General features: G+C 45.3%; 1 protein-coding gene across 1 annotated transcript; it reads right to left on the reverse strand.

Moving 5' to 3' along the window:
• Nucleotides 1-510: 510 nt before the first annotated feature.
• On the reverse strand, nt 511-16,299 carry LOC147435654 (transcription factor ILR3-like). Its single transcript, XM_086488649.1, has 5 exons — nt 15,681-16,299; nt 15,483-15,599; nt 2,069-2,146; nt 1,496-1,658; nt 511-1,097 (listed from the first exon to the last, which is right to left on the reverse strand). The coding sequence occupies exons 1-5, from the start codon at nt 15,770-15,772 to the stop codon at nt 747-749; spliced, it is 801 nt and encodes a 266-aa protein (XP_086344775.1). The 5' UTR covers nt 15,773-16,299; the 3' UTR covers nt 511-746.
• Between the last annotated feature and the right edge of the window lie 1,054 nt (nt 16,300-17,353).

Consider the following 17,353-nt stretch of genomic DNA (forward strand, 5'->3'; position numbering starts at 1 on the left):
TGCATTCTTCATTTAGTATTAGGATAAGCGAGCCTGCATCTCATAATCATGAGCATGCTACATGCCTTGAATGAAGCTTGCACGCATCCATTATGAGCTGCATTACTAAGTGCTCAGTGGCCCATTCATTTCACAGTCCGTTCTGTTTCAAACTTCGTTGCAAAACGAAAGAGAACAACAAGGATTTCGCGTCTAGGGTTTAGGGTAAAGGGTAGAGAGTTTAGGGTTTATGATTTGGGGTTTAGGGTTTAGGGTTTATGAATTGCTTAGGGAGAACTTTAGGTAAAGTGTCCTGTGAGAGCTAGTTATGCAAGGAGAATCATAGTGACGACGATCTTGGCATGTGGCCTGTGAGAGCTAGTCATGCAAGAAGAATCATAGTCACGACGATCTCAATTAAGTAGAAACTATAATTCCTTGCTGACAAACCAAAATCAACTAGCGGAGTAGAAGGGTATACGTAGCCAAATGACAAAAACTAGCCACAACGTGAAAATTACAACTCTTGCATCCATACAAACAGATTTATTCATCGTCATAGATGTAAATGTATCAATGTTGTTAGAAAGCCATCATTCAAATCCTTCTCGCTATAAGCTATACTATCGTCTCCTCCAACAAGCAACGCAGTGCTGCAGGTGTCACGTTCAAGCGATTGACATCCATAATTTACAAAAGCAGAAGTCTTTCCCTTCTGAATACTTAAATTAAATTAGCTTAGCCAGGTTTAGTATGTACAGCAGATGTCAAGCAACCGGGGGCCTGAGCACGTGATCCTTTGAAACGTCGGCAACTTCTGGAGGTATCCATTGCGACATCGTTCCGGAGAAAGGCATGTCTGAATACAATGGGGGCTTTGACAATATTGCAGTGTTGTTCTGGTGATGAGCATATCCTGGCGGTGCGCCTGCCGCATTGGCATAGAAATTATGGTTAACTGATGATGTCGGCAATGACACCGCACCAACTCCGTGAATTGGCAGTGCTGATTGTGCTGTATATCCAGGCATAACATGAGCAGCCTTCAAACGCTTTTGTAACCTCTCTTTCTCAGCTTTGAGGCTAAGCTTTTCTTCTCTAAGCTCGTTCTTCTCCGCCTATTCACCAGTCCACACAATCCCTAGTTAAGGCCCAACTCCACAATCTCTTACCATCAGTGCTCCAAAAAAAAACATTTTTCCAAAAGCTTGAAAGTTTAAAGGTAAATTGACTATATTTAGATTTTTACTCAAATTTCTCTCAGTTAAGTAGGTTTTCTCACCTTGACATTTAAAATTTTAAAATAAACCTCAAAATTAGTAGTTTGGATTACTGAACCTAGGTTTTCTTTAAGCACATGAGGAAAAATCATGGACACTCTCACCCACAAAAACGCATGACAAAGATTTGAAATTTCTTGATTTACTTCCCCATGAAAATGTCAGTTGCACAAACAAGAAAACAACCCATGTCACGATTTACAAATTACTTCAAGTTGCAAAGTCAAGTTGACAACCTTCAACTCCTTGATGGTGTCATGCAGTTGACTGTTTGTTTCTTTGTAATGTCTGGATTCTGCCCGAAGCTGGCTAATGATCCTGGCCGCATCTCGCAGAATGGATGCTTTATCTGTTTTTGGGGGCTTGTCGGGCTCAAGAACAGCACTCAATTCCACAAATCTAAACATCAAACCACTGATAATTCAGTGTACCTAACAATCTTTTATGTCCTACTCCAGTACAAAAAATGTGTATATGAATGACCTCTAGCAAAGTCTCCAATACACTATAGTGCATTATAGCTAGAGCCTCGCCCAGATATTTTAGCAGAAACACACATTCAGCTACACCACTGAGATGAAAAATGTGGCATGCTCAAAAAACATGACCCTTCAGCCATAATGCACTTCGCATCTGCAGATTGTCGAGAACGAGCGTGCATGCGCGTTACTTGTTTCTGGACCAGCCACTATAACTCCAAGACACATGAATTTTGTGCATGGGAAAGCGAGGTGATCAAATGCAAGAAGGTAAATCCACTCCAACCTTAGAGAATTCAGCTAATAAACAGAAAAGAAAAATTCAGAAACCTGTCATTCATCCTGTCTCTTCGCATCTTTTCCCGACAAGCTTTTCCTTGCACTCCACTCGATCCATCATCTCTAGGCCTATTATTAATTCAAACTGCACAAAGTTACGAAGGACCATTTCAAACAAAATTACATACCACTTCCTAAAGATACATCATCACAGAACAACGTCCAAAATTTTGCAAGTAGCTCATGACTTTTCACGCCATATTCCATCCGTAGCGTATTCCATCCAATAGTGTAGTTTAAGTACAGACAACAGCAGAGAGAGCAATGGAGGAGCAGACGATATTGAATTCATGGGAACTGATTCTACGTAATCTTGGAAAGACCCAAAATTCACCTATTGTTTGACTACTTTTTTCTCATCCTGGTGGCAAACAACACATCATTCATTATAAAGACGCACTCAGTGTGCAGGGATACAACATACAAAACTAGTTGTACATGTAGGTGACCTCTCATGATGGGATTCCCAATGGATGTGCTGTTAAGAACAATCCACTGTCATATACAAGTAGCCAAGGTTGGTCCGAAATAGATCTGACCTGCCCTCGATGGATAGACCCCTCATATACGCAACTGCTACTGCCATCTGCTCCTCTGCACATGAGACCACTGACTCTGCCCCCACACGAGTACCAACTCATGCATGCTCTGAGAGCGTAGATCTGGTGCATCTCCTCCTGGCAAGGAAACGGATCTGCAGGGAGAGAGACGTGATTCAAGGCCGACAGGAGGCGGCTGCCCTCGAGTCTAGATGTCAATGGATCTTTCTGCCATAGCCTGCATCTCAGATGAGAAACTCTGCTACTGCATGATCACCAAGCCAATGAAAAGCTGCCCTAAGGAACGAACTGCACACTAGAGCCCACACTGCACCTACTGCCTGGCAAAAACGCTAAGGGCTGATCTGAAAACGCCACAGAAGCTAACCAAAAACGCAAGAGATGACTGCCCCAAAACCATAGGGCTACCCTCCTGCCTGCTGGCCCATCAGCAACCCAAGGGCTGCCCTATGAGGGCACCTCCTACTGGGCTATCTACAGTACATCTAAGTGGTACCCCCCAGGCCCCCTGCTCCCTATATAGGACCAGACCCAACACACTCCTCAGCCCCCACAACTTGGAAAAGAGGGGAAAATAAGGAGAGAATGATGGAGAAGGGCACCAGAGGCCCCTAGGGCTCTCGGGAAAAATCTGGCAGGGCTGGGGAAAAATACTCCCAGCCTACAAGAGCCTAAATGGCCTAGGAAAGAGCCAAAACCCAAGGCTACACCTGGCTAGGAAAATCCCGGCATGAGAAAACTACCTCACTCCAACCGGACACAGCCACAAAAAAGCCCTCACTCAACGTCCCTAGGATACCAGGACCGCCTAGACGAATCCGGACTCCAAAGAGATGCCAAAACTCGAACACCCCCTCTCAGCTCCTGGAAAGGGAAATGGCCCAGGGAGCTGGAGTGAACAATATGCACTGTAAGGTGAGGGTTTCATGAACAAGGAAATCTGCAACAAAACTCCAAGGTCGAACAATACGCAGCATGCAATCTGCACCCCCGAAAGACGCACGGGAAGTAAAATGCTACCTGCTAGAAGTAAACCCATAACAAGAATCTCCTAAACTCAACCGACTCACGAGTTGCACAACGAGCATCAGCAGAAGGTACTCTTGCTGACCACTCCAAGAGATAGCATCAAAACGGAGGGTGAAGGCATAAACTGCAAGTATCCGTGTCACAAAGTGATGACGTGGCATGATCTAAAGGACAGACTTCGGACAGAAAGAGGTCAAAGCCCTGCTGAAAGATGCAGAAAGAGTTGTAACAACCTGCAGAACCAATCTAAGAGGCCAAAAATGAAAGGACACCAATTTTTATAAGTTGTACCAACTTAGGGGTCCTATCCAATGGGGCCCAAAGGCACTAAGGCTAAAAAGGAAGGCATAAAGGGTTGATGACGTGGCAACTGTACGGGGCGTTGCTGACGTGCCTGATCGTACGAACCTTTACAAACTGCGCTGCTAACGTGGCACTTGTAGGATTTCCGCAAATCGCGCTGATAAGCGCTAGCTTTTGGGACCCAGATGCTTTTAGACTTGACGCTTTTCATGTACACTGCTTTTAAAAGGCCCAGGGCCTAAAAATAAAGTGCGATGGCCTCAGTCTCAGGCAAATACGCTTGGGAGCACTGCTGAGACGAGGACCCTTGGACATTGTACTTTGTGAAGCATTAATAATAATAATAATACCGAAAGGGGCGCCAGTCTTTGGGGCCAAACACATGAACAAGGCACACATGTGGAGAAGAGAGATCACTGAGGTAGAGAGAGACAAGACATCTGAGAATGAGAGAGAGAGAGAGAGAGAGAGAGAGAGAGAGAGAGAGAGAGAGAGATCTGGGAAAGGCTCTCCATGCTGATAACAATCTGCTCATACAAGTGACCAAGGGTGGTCCGGCATCGAACTGACATGCCCAATGGATGGACCCAAGGTGCACACAACTGCGACTGCTACTGACACTACCAACTGCTCCTGCACACGAGACCACTAACACAGTCTCGGTATGGACATCACCTCCAACATGCTCTGAGAGCTGGTCTGGTGCATCTCCTCCTAGCTAGATCTAGATGGGGATCTAGATCTTGGTCGAGGAAACCTGCTACTGCATGGGCACAAGGCTTGTGAAAGATTGCCGTGAGATAGCGTTGCACCGCCCAACGTTTTTCATGGGCAACAGATGCATTGCTTGGAGATCACCTCTAGCTGTCCTGTTGAGCAAAAACACTAGGCTGAGGTCATGCCAAAACCGCTAGGCTGTTGTCATGCCAAAACGCTAGGCAGCCTTGCCATCTGGTCCAACCCCCTCTGGGGTACCCAAGGGAGGGCGCCCCTCTCAGCTCAACTACAGTACTCCTTAGGTAACCTCCCCCTCTGCATATATAGGCCAGAAGGCTGGCTGCCCGACCCACACCTCCAGCCCCACAACCTTGGTAAATGGGGGGAAAATAGGGAGCAAGTGGAAAGAGGGAACTGGATGCACAAGGGGTCCAAGGGAAAAATGTACCAAGGCTAGGGAGTAATATCCCAACCTGCAAGACCACAAAGGACCATGGAACCAAGCCAAAACCCGAGCTAAACATGGCTAGACACGACCCGACATGAGAGACCTACCTCACACTGGCAGAGCACAGCCACAAAACAGCCCTCACTCCCTAGCACCTCCCCTTGATGCTAAACTCTCGTCTAGATGCAAGATCAGTCTCCTTCTCCTGTTCTTTTTCGTATTCTGTTTCATGTGTCTTTTCATGTTCTTTGTCAAGCAACAAATCATGCTTCTCTAGAATGAGACTACGTGTTTCATCCTTGTCCAAAACATGAGTGAGAGATTAGTGACATATATGGAATCTTAGTGTCACATTGAAGAACCACGAGAGGTGCTCCTTCGACTGCGAAACAGAGAGTGTTTTCTTTCCAATCAACTTGTGGATTATGACCTTTAAACCACTCAATGCCAAAAATCACATCGTATCCTAAAAGAGGAGAAATCAAAAACTTTCAACGAAAACGGACATTTTGAATGGACACGGTCACATCAGGACATTCATGCGTAAACGAAGAGTGCATGCCAAGAGCAAACCCAAAGGCCGCAATGGGATCAATGGGTCGAGCTTCTAGACGTGCGTTCTTCACATAAGAGTCGCTAATCACATCATGCATACTACCAGAATCAAAGTAGACCACAATGCGTTGACCATTCACATAACCATAACAATGCATGAGAGATGCATTGGCAAGATCGTGAGAAACTAGGGACACATTAGTGTGCTCTCTGATTGCATTATTAGAAGATGTGAATTCTGTGGGTTCTTTAGGTTCGTTCTTAGGACAATCTCGTCTTATGTGACCCTCAGTGTGACATTGATAACATCTTCCTTCCTTAGAATAAATGACTTGTTCTTCTGCCGTTATGTATCCTCCTACAATTCCTTGTGCTGCTTTTTCATTTGGGGTGAAGCAGGTGTGTTAGCTTTATCCTTGGATTCATTTTGAGAGTTCTTTTCTGAAGGATTAGAGAAAGATTGTCTAGAAGAGTTACCGTTCTTACCGTTCTGTGAGTTCTGAGAAGTCTGAGAGGTACTGTGAGAAGACTTGTTCTCCTTAGGCTTTCCCTTGTTGTGCTTCATCTCCTATGCGAGAGCAATCGCTACCGCCTTGTTGAGATCTATTGGATCGAGTACTTCAACATCATACTTGATATACTCGTCCAATCCATAAAGGAATGTCTCTTTGCGCTCATCATTCAATTTGCGTAATTGGATGCCGAGCTGCAACACACGATTAGAGAAAGACATAACTGGCATACCATTTTGCTTGAGACCACGCCAATCGTCTTTCAACCATGCTAGGTACTGAGGTGGCATAAACCGCGCCTTGAGCTTGTCTTGAAAGTCGGCCCAATTGAAGGAAAGGGGCACGCCTTCTTCGGCTTCCTCTAGGTGCGCGGCCAATTGTGCCTCGCCACCCTTGATACCAATTAATGGCATCACCGGCAAGATACATGGCTGCCATCAAAACTTTGCTATTTCTTGTCTTCTTAGTTGTCGCAAAGTAAGCATTAAATTGATGCAACCAAGAGTGAAGAATAGTAGCATCCATCTTACCGTCATACTTACTGAACGTCAACTTCTCTGTGACTGGATTATTGGAGTCCAAATCTCTGCTTGTGCTACCTGATGATTCTTTGAGTGGCTTGGACTTCGAGGTGAGTACCTGTAGGACCAACCCTTGCATGCATTGATCTCTCTACGCCTCGCGTTCTAATTCCAAGGCCGCTCGTCTGTCTTCGGCCGCTATGCGTTGCGCTTCATGTGCTTTTTCACGCTCAAGCTCAATAACTGCCTTTCTTTCTTCAGCCACCAAGTGCGCTTGCTCACGCTCACGCTCCAAATCTACCCTTCTTTCTTCGGCCGCCAAGCACGCTTGCTCACGCTCGCGATCAAAGGTGGCGCAACGTTGTAGCATCATGTCTATCATTGTCTTGACCAAAGCCTCCATAGGATTTGGTGCAAACCGTGGCGTAGATGGGGAAGGGGGAGGGTCGGAAAAACCTCTTGGTGGGGAAAACTCTTATTCACCACCTCCATGCTCATCACCCTTCACACAAAGTATCCATTCCGCTTCAGGTGATGACCATACACTGAGGTGTTGGGTACTTAAGTCCACGAGGAACTTGGGTTCTTGTGGTTCTTGGGTTCTTGAGGTTCTTGAGTCTTTGAGGTTCTTGAGTTCTTGAGGTTCTTGAGTCCTTGAGGTTCTTGAGGTCTTTCTTTAGCTTGCAATATGAGTTAGAGAAGGCTTTTCTCTTACTCTTCCCTGCAGGCGCACCCCTTGGCGGCCTTGCGCTCACCCCAAGGTTGCTTTTCTCCAACTCACGTCGATTGGCCGGCCACTAAGTGCACGGTCCGCTCTCAATGAGAGAAAAGAGGAACGAGGGGAGGCCGAACAAGCCCTCCTTTCTTGGGTTACCTGTCACTCTTCAAAAACACGATTAGGAATCGACACGCCCAAGTGGACTCGAGTTACGTGCGATCGCAACAAGCAAAAAATTTCTTGTGGTTCTTTCCTTGAGTGATACAGAACACTGCCAAAGCTCTCATACCAATGTAAGGTGAAGCGGAAGTGAATGTTGAACTTTGCTCCGAATTGTGCTCAAGGGTTCCTTTTACTTACGGAAGGGAGAGCCTTCCATTCCTTTCATGAGAGGATGCATGTAAGGATTCTAGGTACTAATCCTTAATTAAGTACTTAAACTCATGATTAAGACTTAAGAAATTTGAACTGAACTCAAAAACAAGACTCAGAAGACTCTGTGTTTGATTGATTGAATGACTGCTTGAAACTGAGTACAATAGGCTCCTTATATAGGAGACGAAGAGACACAAATGAAAAGACATGTCTCTTGGTGAAGAGACATGACTTTAGACATAAAGACATCATTTCGGCAAAGAGCTGCAACCATTGAGCGAAGAGTCGCACCCGTAGAGCGAAGGGGTGTGACCAATCATCGAAGGAGTGTGGCTTTTGGCGAAGAGGCACGTCTCTTGGGCGAAGGGGTGTGACCATCCAAGCGTAGGGGTCCTCCTTGGCATGGCACTTCGCGTATCTGCAACTAGGAGTAGATGTATTGTTGTTAACATAGTCACAATCGTGACATTCCCTCCCTCTTTAAATAAAACCCAAGGTAGTTGTAGAAACTCCGGGAGAAGGAAATGTATTGTTGTTGTGCTTCTGCATCCAAAGCTCTTTCTGTTAAGTCCCATGTCATGGCACTGTTATTGACCATGACTATTTTGTCAAATTGAAAACTGATCATATCTGCAACTTGATAAGTGTCTTTGTCAAAGTCATTTGTAACTTCGAGCTTTGTCCAATAAAAGATTGAATCTTTATCTGCTTCAAGTGAAACTATTGGTAGATTGACTTGAGTTTTCTGTTGAGTGATGACCACTGGTTGAAAATCTGTAAGGTATTCCATTGGTTTGTCTGAAACAGTAAAATCCTCTTGAAGGGATGTTGTAGACTTAGACAGAGTAGTGTTTGGAGGTATTTCCATCTGTAAAGGTTTATCACTGGAACAAGTTGTGTCCAAAGATTCATTTGCAGCGACTAAAGTCGTGCTGTAAGAGTTTGTATCTGCTTTATCCTTTGCACCGTTGAAGGCAAGGATTGGAGTCTTCAAGTTTGAAAAATTATCATTCACCATAGCATCTGGTATCTGTTTAGAGACAAAGACTGTATTCTGCAAAGGTGGTGACGCGGCGAATTTTCCTGCCTGGATCACGGCCAAAGAAGGGGTTATGTGCTTGTTGGTTGTCACATAAGAACTGGAATCTTCTGAATCTTCAGCTTTCTCAGCGTGTATTAAGGCTTCCAATTGAGAAGGGGGAGGTCGAGGGAGCTGTTGCCTCTTAGACCTCTGAAGGATCCTCTTGCACAAGGAAAGGATCAACAAATCTTCGACTTTACCACCATCAAACAAGAAAGACTTAAATGTAGGACATGGCTCGCGAGGGGTAACTTGTCCAGCGTCGCGGCATTCACGACCGAGTACTCGACTAGGGTTGGATATATGTGTCACTAAGTAAGCCCATCTTGATATCGCTGATGATCCGTTGGAAGCTTCATATTGCTACTTCTGCTGATGATTCTGATAAGAGGTTGGTTGCTTAGAACTGTAGCATTTCCAAGAATATTCATGCTGAGACTTTTGTTGCTCACACGAAGGTACTTTATGTCTAGTTGTCTCTGAGAAACCATGCTTTGGGTGAGAGAATTTTGGCTACGAAACCTCCGATTTGGTCGATTCAAAGGTTTGCATCTGTAACTGGTCCAAGCAAGTGTTGATGGAAGCAAGACTTGTTGAGAAAGTCTGTTGCATAGCTTGCATTTGAGCTTTGAGAAGGGCAAACATGTGCGCTTGCTGATCATCTTCTCTCTGGGACGTCGACATAGAGATCTCGACCTCGTGAATGGGAGGTGTCTCCTCTGGAGCGGGCGACAAAGGTGTGTGATCCGGGACTAAGAGCTCGCTGTGAACACGCACCAAGGACTGGAGGAAGATAATGTTGTTGACGGCGTCCAATCTGCACTTTGTCAGGGAGTAGAGTACCGCCCAAGGATGTACTCGAAGTGTGGGAGACGACGAGACTTGCGCGTCTGTAGATGCTCCACACCATTCACTTTTGTAACTGAGTTCAGTGACGATGGGTGATGTAAATCATCTAATCCTGTGGGGCCGGCACGACCTGAGGCGCAGGAACAGGTACCGATTCTGGAGCGGGTACTAATTCTGGAAAATCGAAAATTAGAATATATTCCGGCTTGGAATTGGTTTGGGTTTTGGAGTCGGGTAATCAAGAATTATGATAACCTCCGGCTCGGGTTCGGACTCTAACTCTGGAGTGTCTGGAATGACAATGATCTCCCGACAGGGGAAGGATATGCCAGTAAGTCTTCCGCGGAAACTTCGTTTATGTACGAAATATACGGAAGAGGTTCGTCGGTCATGACTGGGAAATGTACCGCACGCAGGAGATGCACACAAGGCTAGCACTAGATGATGGCATAGAAGCAGCGTGCGGGAATTTAAATGGCTGGTTTTCTGGCATTTTTTTTACGTAAAGGGTGAGTTCACATGAGGTTAAAAAGAAATTTGAGACTGGCCAGTTTGGGCACCCCCTTGGGGTTTTAATAAAAGAAAAGGCTTGCCCTGGCTGGTTATATACGTTAAAAAAAACTCCAGCGATTGACGAAGGGACAGCCAGCGACGTGAAAAGGCGCACGCAGCCCAGGCAATCCAAGGAACTGCAACCCAACAGTGCAACACTCTGAGGAGAGGGTGCGCGAAGGGACTTGCTGCCGGGGATGGGGTACGCACTGTGAAGGGGCAGCAACCAGTGAAATTTCAGCATGCAACCTTTCCAAAAATCAGCCCAGTAGTGTAGGGAAAGGGTGCGCAAGGGCAGCAAAGGGGTGCGAGTGAAAGGTGCCGGGTGAAAAGGCTGCGAGTAAAGAGGCACCAGGCCAAGAGGCACGAACCAAGGGTGGTGTCTGTTCACATGAAGGGACATGGCTCAGCTTCAAAAGGACGCATTCCAATGAAGAGGTTCGTGAATCGGACTCCATCACAGACACCAAGCACAAAATTTTCCACGAAAATCACCGGGTACGCGGCACACCGCACACACACACATCTGCGTCTCCATCTGTTATTTATGTAACTGGAACACATAAATTCATGTTACCTCATACCATCAACGAAGAAGTGGAATTCCATCTTTCTTCTGCTTCCATGCAACTCCGGGGAGGGGGGGAGAGGGTAGCGGCGAGGGTGAGAGGTTCACAACCTTCGAGTCCCGGGAAGAAATTTGCTATGATACCACTGTAAGGATTCTAGGTACTAATCCTTAATTAAGTACTTAAAATCATGATTAAGACTTAAGAAACTTGAACTGAACTCAGAAACAAGACTCAAAAGACTCTCTGTTTGATTGATTGAATGACTGCTTGAAACTGAGTACAATAGGCTTCTTATATAGGAGACGAAGAGACACAAATGAAAAGACATGTCTCCTGGTGAAGAGACATGACTTTAGACGTAAAGACACATCCTTTCGGCGAAGAGCTGCAACCATTGGGCGAAGAGTCGCACCCATAGAGCAAAGGGGTGTGACCAGAAGGAGTGTGGCTTTTGGCGAAGAGGCACGTCTCTTGGGCGAAGGGGTGTGACCATCCAAGCGTAGGGGTCCTCCTTGGCATGGCACTTCGCATATCTGCAACTAGGAGTAGATGTATTGTTGTTAACATAGTCACAATCGTGACAGTGCAATGATCACAAATAAAGTGAATGACACTATGAATGAAGGTGTTGAGAGTCGAGACTGAGAGAGAGAGAGAGAGAGAAGAAGAATACGACACTAGACTATTGTCAAACCCTCCTCCTAGGGCCCAAGTCTATGCTATTGATTGCACAAATCTAGTACAATGATCTAGATGCAATGAACTTGCCGACGATGTCAACGACAAGGATAACGACGACGAGATGGGCTGAAATCTGAAAACGCTAGGGGCTGAAATCTGCAATCTACTAACTTCTGAATTCTGACACTGTGTCGGCGAGGACAGCGATGGCGACAAAGCGACGACGATGCGCTGAAAAAACGCAGATGCTGAAATCTGCGAGCAGCAGGCTGAAACTGAAAACATTGGCTGATCTGACCGTGCGGCGAGGATCTGCTGCGGGTAGGTGAGATCTGCGAGGTTAGGGACTGATCTTGCGGTGTCTAAGTGCTGGAAACTGAAAACGCTGATGCTAGGGTTGAACTATCACCGGAAACTGCAAAACGCTGATGTTGTTCTGCAACCAAAAACGCCAGTGCAACTGTAGCAAAAACGCTAGGCACTTTGTGTCATAAACTGCTGACGTGTCAAAGCCCTGAAGAATGGGGCCAACTTACATATGCCAACCGAGGGGCCTAAACCCTAAGAAGAACAAGTAACAGAAGAAGAAGTCCTACCAACTTATGGGGACCCGTCCGATGGGGCCCCAAGTGACATAAAGGATTAAAATAAAGCAGGACCCACACACACACAAATCTACGTTTCACGTTGACATGATGATATGGCAGAACGGTACGGATTTCCGCGTTTCACGCTGACAATGACAATGCTAACATGGCAAATTTCTGCAAAACGCGTTGACAATGCTAACGTGGCAGTTGTACGGAATCCCGTGATTTACGCTGGTAGCTTTTTGGCATTGCTTTTGGACCAGAAGTTTTTTAATTTGAAGGCTTTTCATGTAAACTGCTTTTCATAGGCCAAGGGCCTTTAAATATGTGCTAAGGGCTCATTCTCTGGCATGCTTCCTGGAGAAGGTGCAGAGTCTGGAGTACCGGCTTGTACTGTGTTGATGCAATATAAAGAAATACCGAAAGGGGCGCCAAGGTTTGGGGCCAATACCCTCTGGGGTGGAATTCCGCCACTCCGTGTCGTGTGTCGTCTCTCTCTTCAGTTGTTATTGAAGTGCTAAAAGTCTGTTCAGTCTGTTCTTTTCTATTGGCACGTGGTGACCGTCATGTGACACTCTGCGAACTGGAAAACGCTAGGGCTAGGATTTGGAAAACCCTGGCTGATCTGGGAAGTTACCAAAACGCCAGGCTGTCTTGTGGCTGAAAACGCTTAGTCTACTGCCGGTTCTTGCTGAGAAGGTGCATTTCAGTTGTTGGAACTCTGCTGTCTCTTGTACCAGAAAGTGCCAGCGCTAGTTTTCTTCTATAGAGCTTAGCAAATTTGCCCTACCCAGTTTCCCAACAAAGTCACTTATTAATAATAAGTGAAAAATTGATAAAATAGGGAAAATGGGTTCAATGTACTGCAAAATGCTCATGATGGGTACTGACTGTAATGTTGATGATCATGTTGTGTGCAACCAGAGGATATGCAACTACTCTAAGTGCCTGGACATGCACGGACTGCGCACAGGCTCACAAAGGTGCCAGAACACTTCCTAAGCTGACCTCAACCCTAGACCTGAAGTAGCTTGTCCACATGCACATAGGGTTAGATGTACACGTGACACTAACACCCCCTCTCAACTCTTGGAAAGGATGTCAAACCAAGGAGCTGGAGTGAGCAATCTATAACTACAAAGAGAGAGTTTCGTGGACGAGAATATTTGCTACAGAATTCTCAGGTTGATTAGTACCTCGCCAGTATACCATCCAACCGCTACCCTCGAAAGACGTCCGAGAAGTATAATGTTGTCCACTGAAAGTAAATCCAGCTCTATCAAGAAATCTCCTCAAGCCAACCGACTCACAAGTCGCACAACCAACATCTACAAAAAGCACTGCTGCTGCCGCTCCAAGAGTATGCATCAAGACTGAGGATAAGGGCATAAACCCACCTTGGCCTCTTCCTCCACCGTGTCCACCCACTCTTTTTTGAGTTTCTCCTTAAGTTCCTCAAGGTCAAGGCTGAGTTTTCCTAGTTTTTCCAAGGATGAGCCTTCTCCACAACGGCCTTGACGATTACTAATTCCACTCTTGGCTCCTCTTCCTTCAGCTGTAGCTTCTTGATTTCTCCAATGTAGCACACCTCATTCGTCCCTTCTAGGTCGCAGAGGATGCATCCCTTGATAAGTCCCAAAGGTTGCTTCGTTCTATGTGACTTCCAAAGTGCTTCCATTTTCTCCATCACCTTTGTCAATTTCCAATGGAGCCCACTCCATTTGCTTGCTTTCATACCCGTGGGGCCCACTCTTAACCTTTGTTGATCCCTCCTTCGTCCTAAACAAGGCCCATGTAGCCCTCAATTTGTTTATGTCTCCTTGCTTCCCAAGAGGCCCCCTTGCTTGAGTTGTCCCCTTAGTTCCCAAACAACCCAGTGCTTGAGTTGGCCCTCCATTTAGTGCTAAGGTGCTAATTCACGCACCTTAGAAATAATTGAATTGTTGAACGCGTATGATTTGTGGACCTGTGTACATGGAGCGTGCAATGTGATTGAGATAAAGCAAGAGGAGAAGCTATGTGTGTGGATCGTGTGTTGCGTGCGTGAGTGCTACGTTAGAGCAAGAACTGAGAAGCTACATGCATGAGGTTGATTGATTGAGAGAGAGAGAGAGAGAGAGAGAGAGAGAGAGAGAGAGAGAAGAAGAAGAAGAAGAGGATTTTAACGTTGTAGGAAACTATCCCAAGAGACCTAAAAGATCTATCCGACGAGAGTTGAACTCAAGACCTGTTATTCAAGAGGGAAATGGCATAACCAATCTACCACACTTCAGAGAGAGAGGTCCCACTGTGCACTTAGAATATTAGTGAGATGAAGAAAATCTTCCTCATCACTAGTCACACGTCAATCACTCTGATTTAGTGGTATGTAAGAGAGTCATAACCTCACTTCGCATTAACAACTGATTGAGACTAGTAGCGAAAATTAGAATTGTGAGTCTCCCTTTTCCTAGAAGGGATACATGTTCTTGACATGTGCAATTCTTACCATACTTAAAAAGTTTCTCTAAAATCCTGTCTTACTTTGCTATAGTGGGACTACTCATTTGAATCAAATGTTGCTCAAACTACTAGTCATAGGAGGCCTTGGCACAAAGTGAAAAAACGTGCACTTCTTTGGATAGGACCACAAAAACAATGACATTAACGGCAGGAATTTGAAAAGGAAGAATCCAGCTTGGAAGCTTCGAGCTTCATATGCACAATTGTCTTGTTGATGAGGTTCCTAATCTAATGGGATTCTCCATCACATGTTGCCATCAAGTTTCAATTTAACCAAGACAAACCCTGAACAGTTCAAGGTCTAAGAAAAAAAAGCTGGCAAAATAGGCATTCAAGTCCAAAAGAGTGCTAGAAGAGCATCAGCATTAAAAGTAGGGTAAAGGGGCCAATAAAAAACCACCCCCCAAAGAAAGGACAATGACACCCCCAATAATAAGACAAAGCTGAACCAACTTTGTGCAATTCAAAAAAATGCTCATCGTTCATCTTTTTTGAAATGCAACCTTTTCATTGGGCAATGGATGACTTTAACCCTTGTTGGCACCCATGTCTTTCTTTTGGGGTTGGTGTGTCTTCTTTTTCACACCCATTTTTGTTACACAGGAATGCATAAATGGATTTATAACTTTCGGCTCCGATCGTCAAAAAAGTTGAGATCAATTTTTTCGTAAAGCTCTCGACGAAGCGAATCAAATGAACTACTGACTGGTTATAATTGAGCTCGGAAATCGGAGATCTAAGCTCCCTCTCTTAGGTGGCCTTAAGTTGGGGGTTTTACCCTAGAGCTCTCTCTCTCTCTCTCATATATCACACCCATAGACACATTTTTTAAGTTCTGACCTTTTCTTGCTGTCTTGATGGAAAGAATCTCCTTTAGAGTTTTCATTTTCAGTACTGCAGGAAATAGAGCTGCATTGAATATTGAAGGAGTCACCTTTGATAGCTGCATCTTCAAGACTGCAAAAAAGTAGAAGGGGCTATTAGATAGGAGCCTGGTCAGTAAAGATAGATGGAAACAAATGAAGTCAGAGCGAGGACCCTGGGTCACTCCATTCGAAGTCTGGGTGCTGCTGATCCCCCAGAAGATTTTGCTCCCAAAAAGAGATCCATCCACTAGCCGGTGATGACATGGAAGCTTTCTTCGTGTTTGTGTGTATGGAGATGTGTGCACGCACACATAAGCGCTAAGCGGGTGTTATGGAGAGAACTACATACACGTATGTATGTACCTACACAGATCAAAAGAGCTACATAGCAGCCTGTAGATGTCTGTATGTATGTCTATGTGTACTCACATCAATGAAGCTCCATAAGAGCGTCTGATCGATGGCTTGTGTAGCATAATAAATTTTCCCATAGGGCTCATATATATGCACACCGTCTTGTATGTGTTTGCGGTATAAAAGTGCGTGTGTGTGTGTGTGTGTGTGTGTGTGTGTGTGTGTGTGTGTGAGAGAGAGAGAGAGAGAGAGAGAGAGAGAGAGAGAGAGAGAGAGTCCAAATGGAGGCTTTCCAAGAAGGTGAGGTGACTTCTGTTCGTGAAGAAAAACAACAGAAAAGGGTTTTACTAGACGCTGTATGTGTGACACAGAAACAGACAGAGAGAGAGAGAGAGAGAGAGAGAGAGAGAGAGAGAGAGAGGGGGGGGGGGGGGGGGGGGGGGGGGGTGGAGGGGGGGCTGCTGCTGTGAAGGTCCTACTCAAAGCGTCATTTCTATCTCTTGAGCATCAGATAAATCATCTGCGTGCGTTCGAGAGAAGAGATAGAATTCATACCGAGATGCTTAAAGGGGAAACTGACTCTGTGGGTGTAGGCTCGTAAGAGTATGGAAAAAGAGGCCACGTTTGAGCTTTGGAGGTGATGGAAGAGGACCCACGATCTCATCTCGAGGAATTCCGCATCACTGTGTGTGGGGTAGAGCGCCATCGCCATGCATCACTGCTAATATATTAGAGAACCCTTTCTTAAAAGATGGCCCATTTTTCAAATAATGAGGTCCGCAGTCAAAAATACATAATTGATATCACCCACAATTTTGATTACTATAAGAACCACCAGCATATGGGTCCTCTATCGTTTGAATTTTCTAATGGCTAAGTGGGTAAGTTTTATACACACGATAAAAGGTTAGTATGCTGCAATTTGCAATTTGGTATGCACACAAATTATCAAGTACTATTACCTGAAGCAAATTTGGAAAGCAAGGAACACTAGAGTCTTTGAGAGAAGCTTTGTAGTAGCACAATTAAGGGATATCGTGACTGAGAGCAAGGAGCTTATATTTATAATAGGGTCAAGGTAGAATCTAATGTGCAAGTTGAGGAATGGAAACATGCACTAAGTGGTATGAGTGGCTTGGGCGGATGAATTGTGCACCCCCTTTCGTGGAAATATGTCCCCTCAAGGCACATGTAGTGCTTGAGGTTCATTGTACATTCTTTGCTGAATTAATATATCATCTCCACTGAATATGGCAAAAAAAAAAAAGGTTAGTATGCTAAGATAGCCTGAATGAATGCCATTAGTGAGGAACTCCATGGAAGGCTTCGAGCGCAAGGAGTTCACATCCTCGCCACTCATCGCCTTCCCCCACCCACTTCTCACCTCTTTGTTGAGACCTACTCGAGTTCAAAGAGAACCAACTTACCGAGTCATGCATAGCATGCTGGAGAGAGAGAGAGAGAGAGAGAGAGAGAGAGAGATGTTGGGTT

This window comes from Adiantum capillus-veneris, chromosome 18 (assembly GCF_014529385.1).
Source record: "Adiantum capillus-veneris isolate H3 chromosome 18, ASM1452938v2, whole genome shotgun sequence".
Lineage (NCBI taxonomy): Eukaryota > Viridiplantae > Streptophyta > Polypodiopsida > Polypodiales > Pteridaceae > Adiantum > Adiantum capillus-veneris.

What these genes read in the sequence shown, in the direction of transcription:
- LOC147435654 (XM_086488649.1), bottom strand. Translation starts at nt 15,772, where the DNA reads ATGTCATCACCGGCTAGTGGATGGATCTCTTTTTGGGAGCAAAATCTT. An exon ending in CATCAAGACAGCAAGAAAAG is followed by an intron (nt 2,147 to 15,482) that starts GTCAGAACTTAA and finishes AATTAATAATAG; the next exon opens with GCCTAGAGATGATGGATCGA. An exon ending in ACACCATCAAGGAGTTGAAG is followed by an intron (nt 1,098 to 1,495) that starts GTTGTCAACTTG and finishes ACTGGTGAATAG; the next exon opens with GCGGAGAAGAACGAGCTTAG.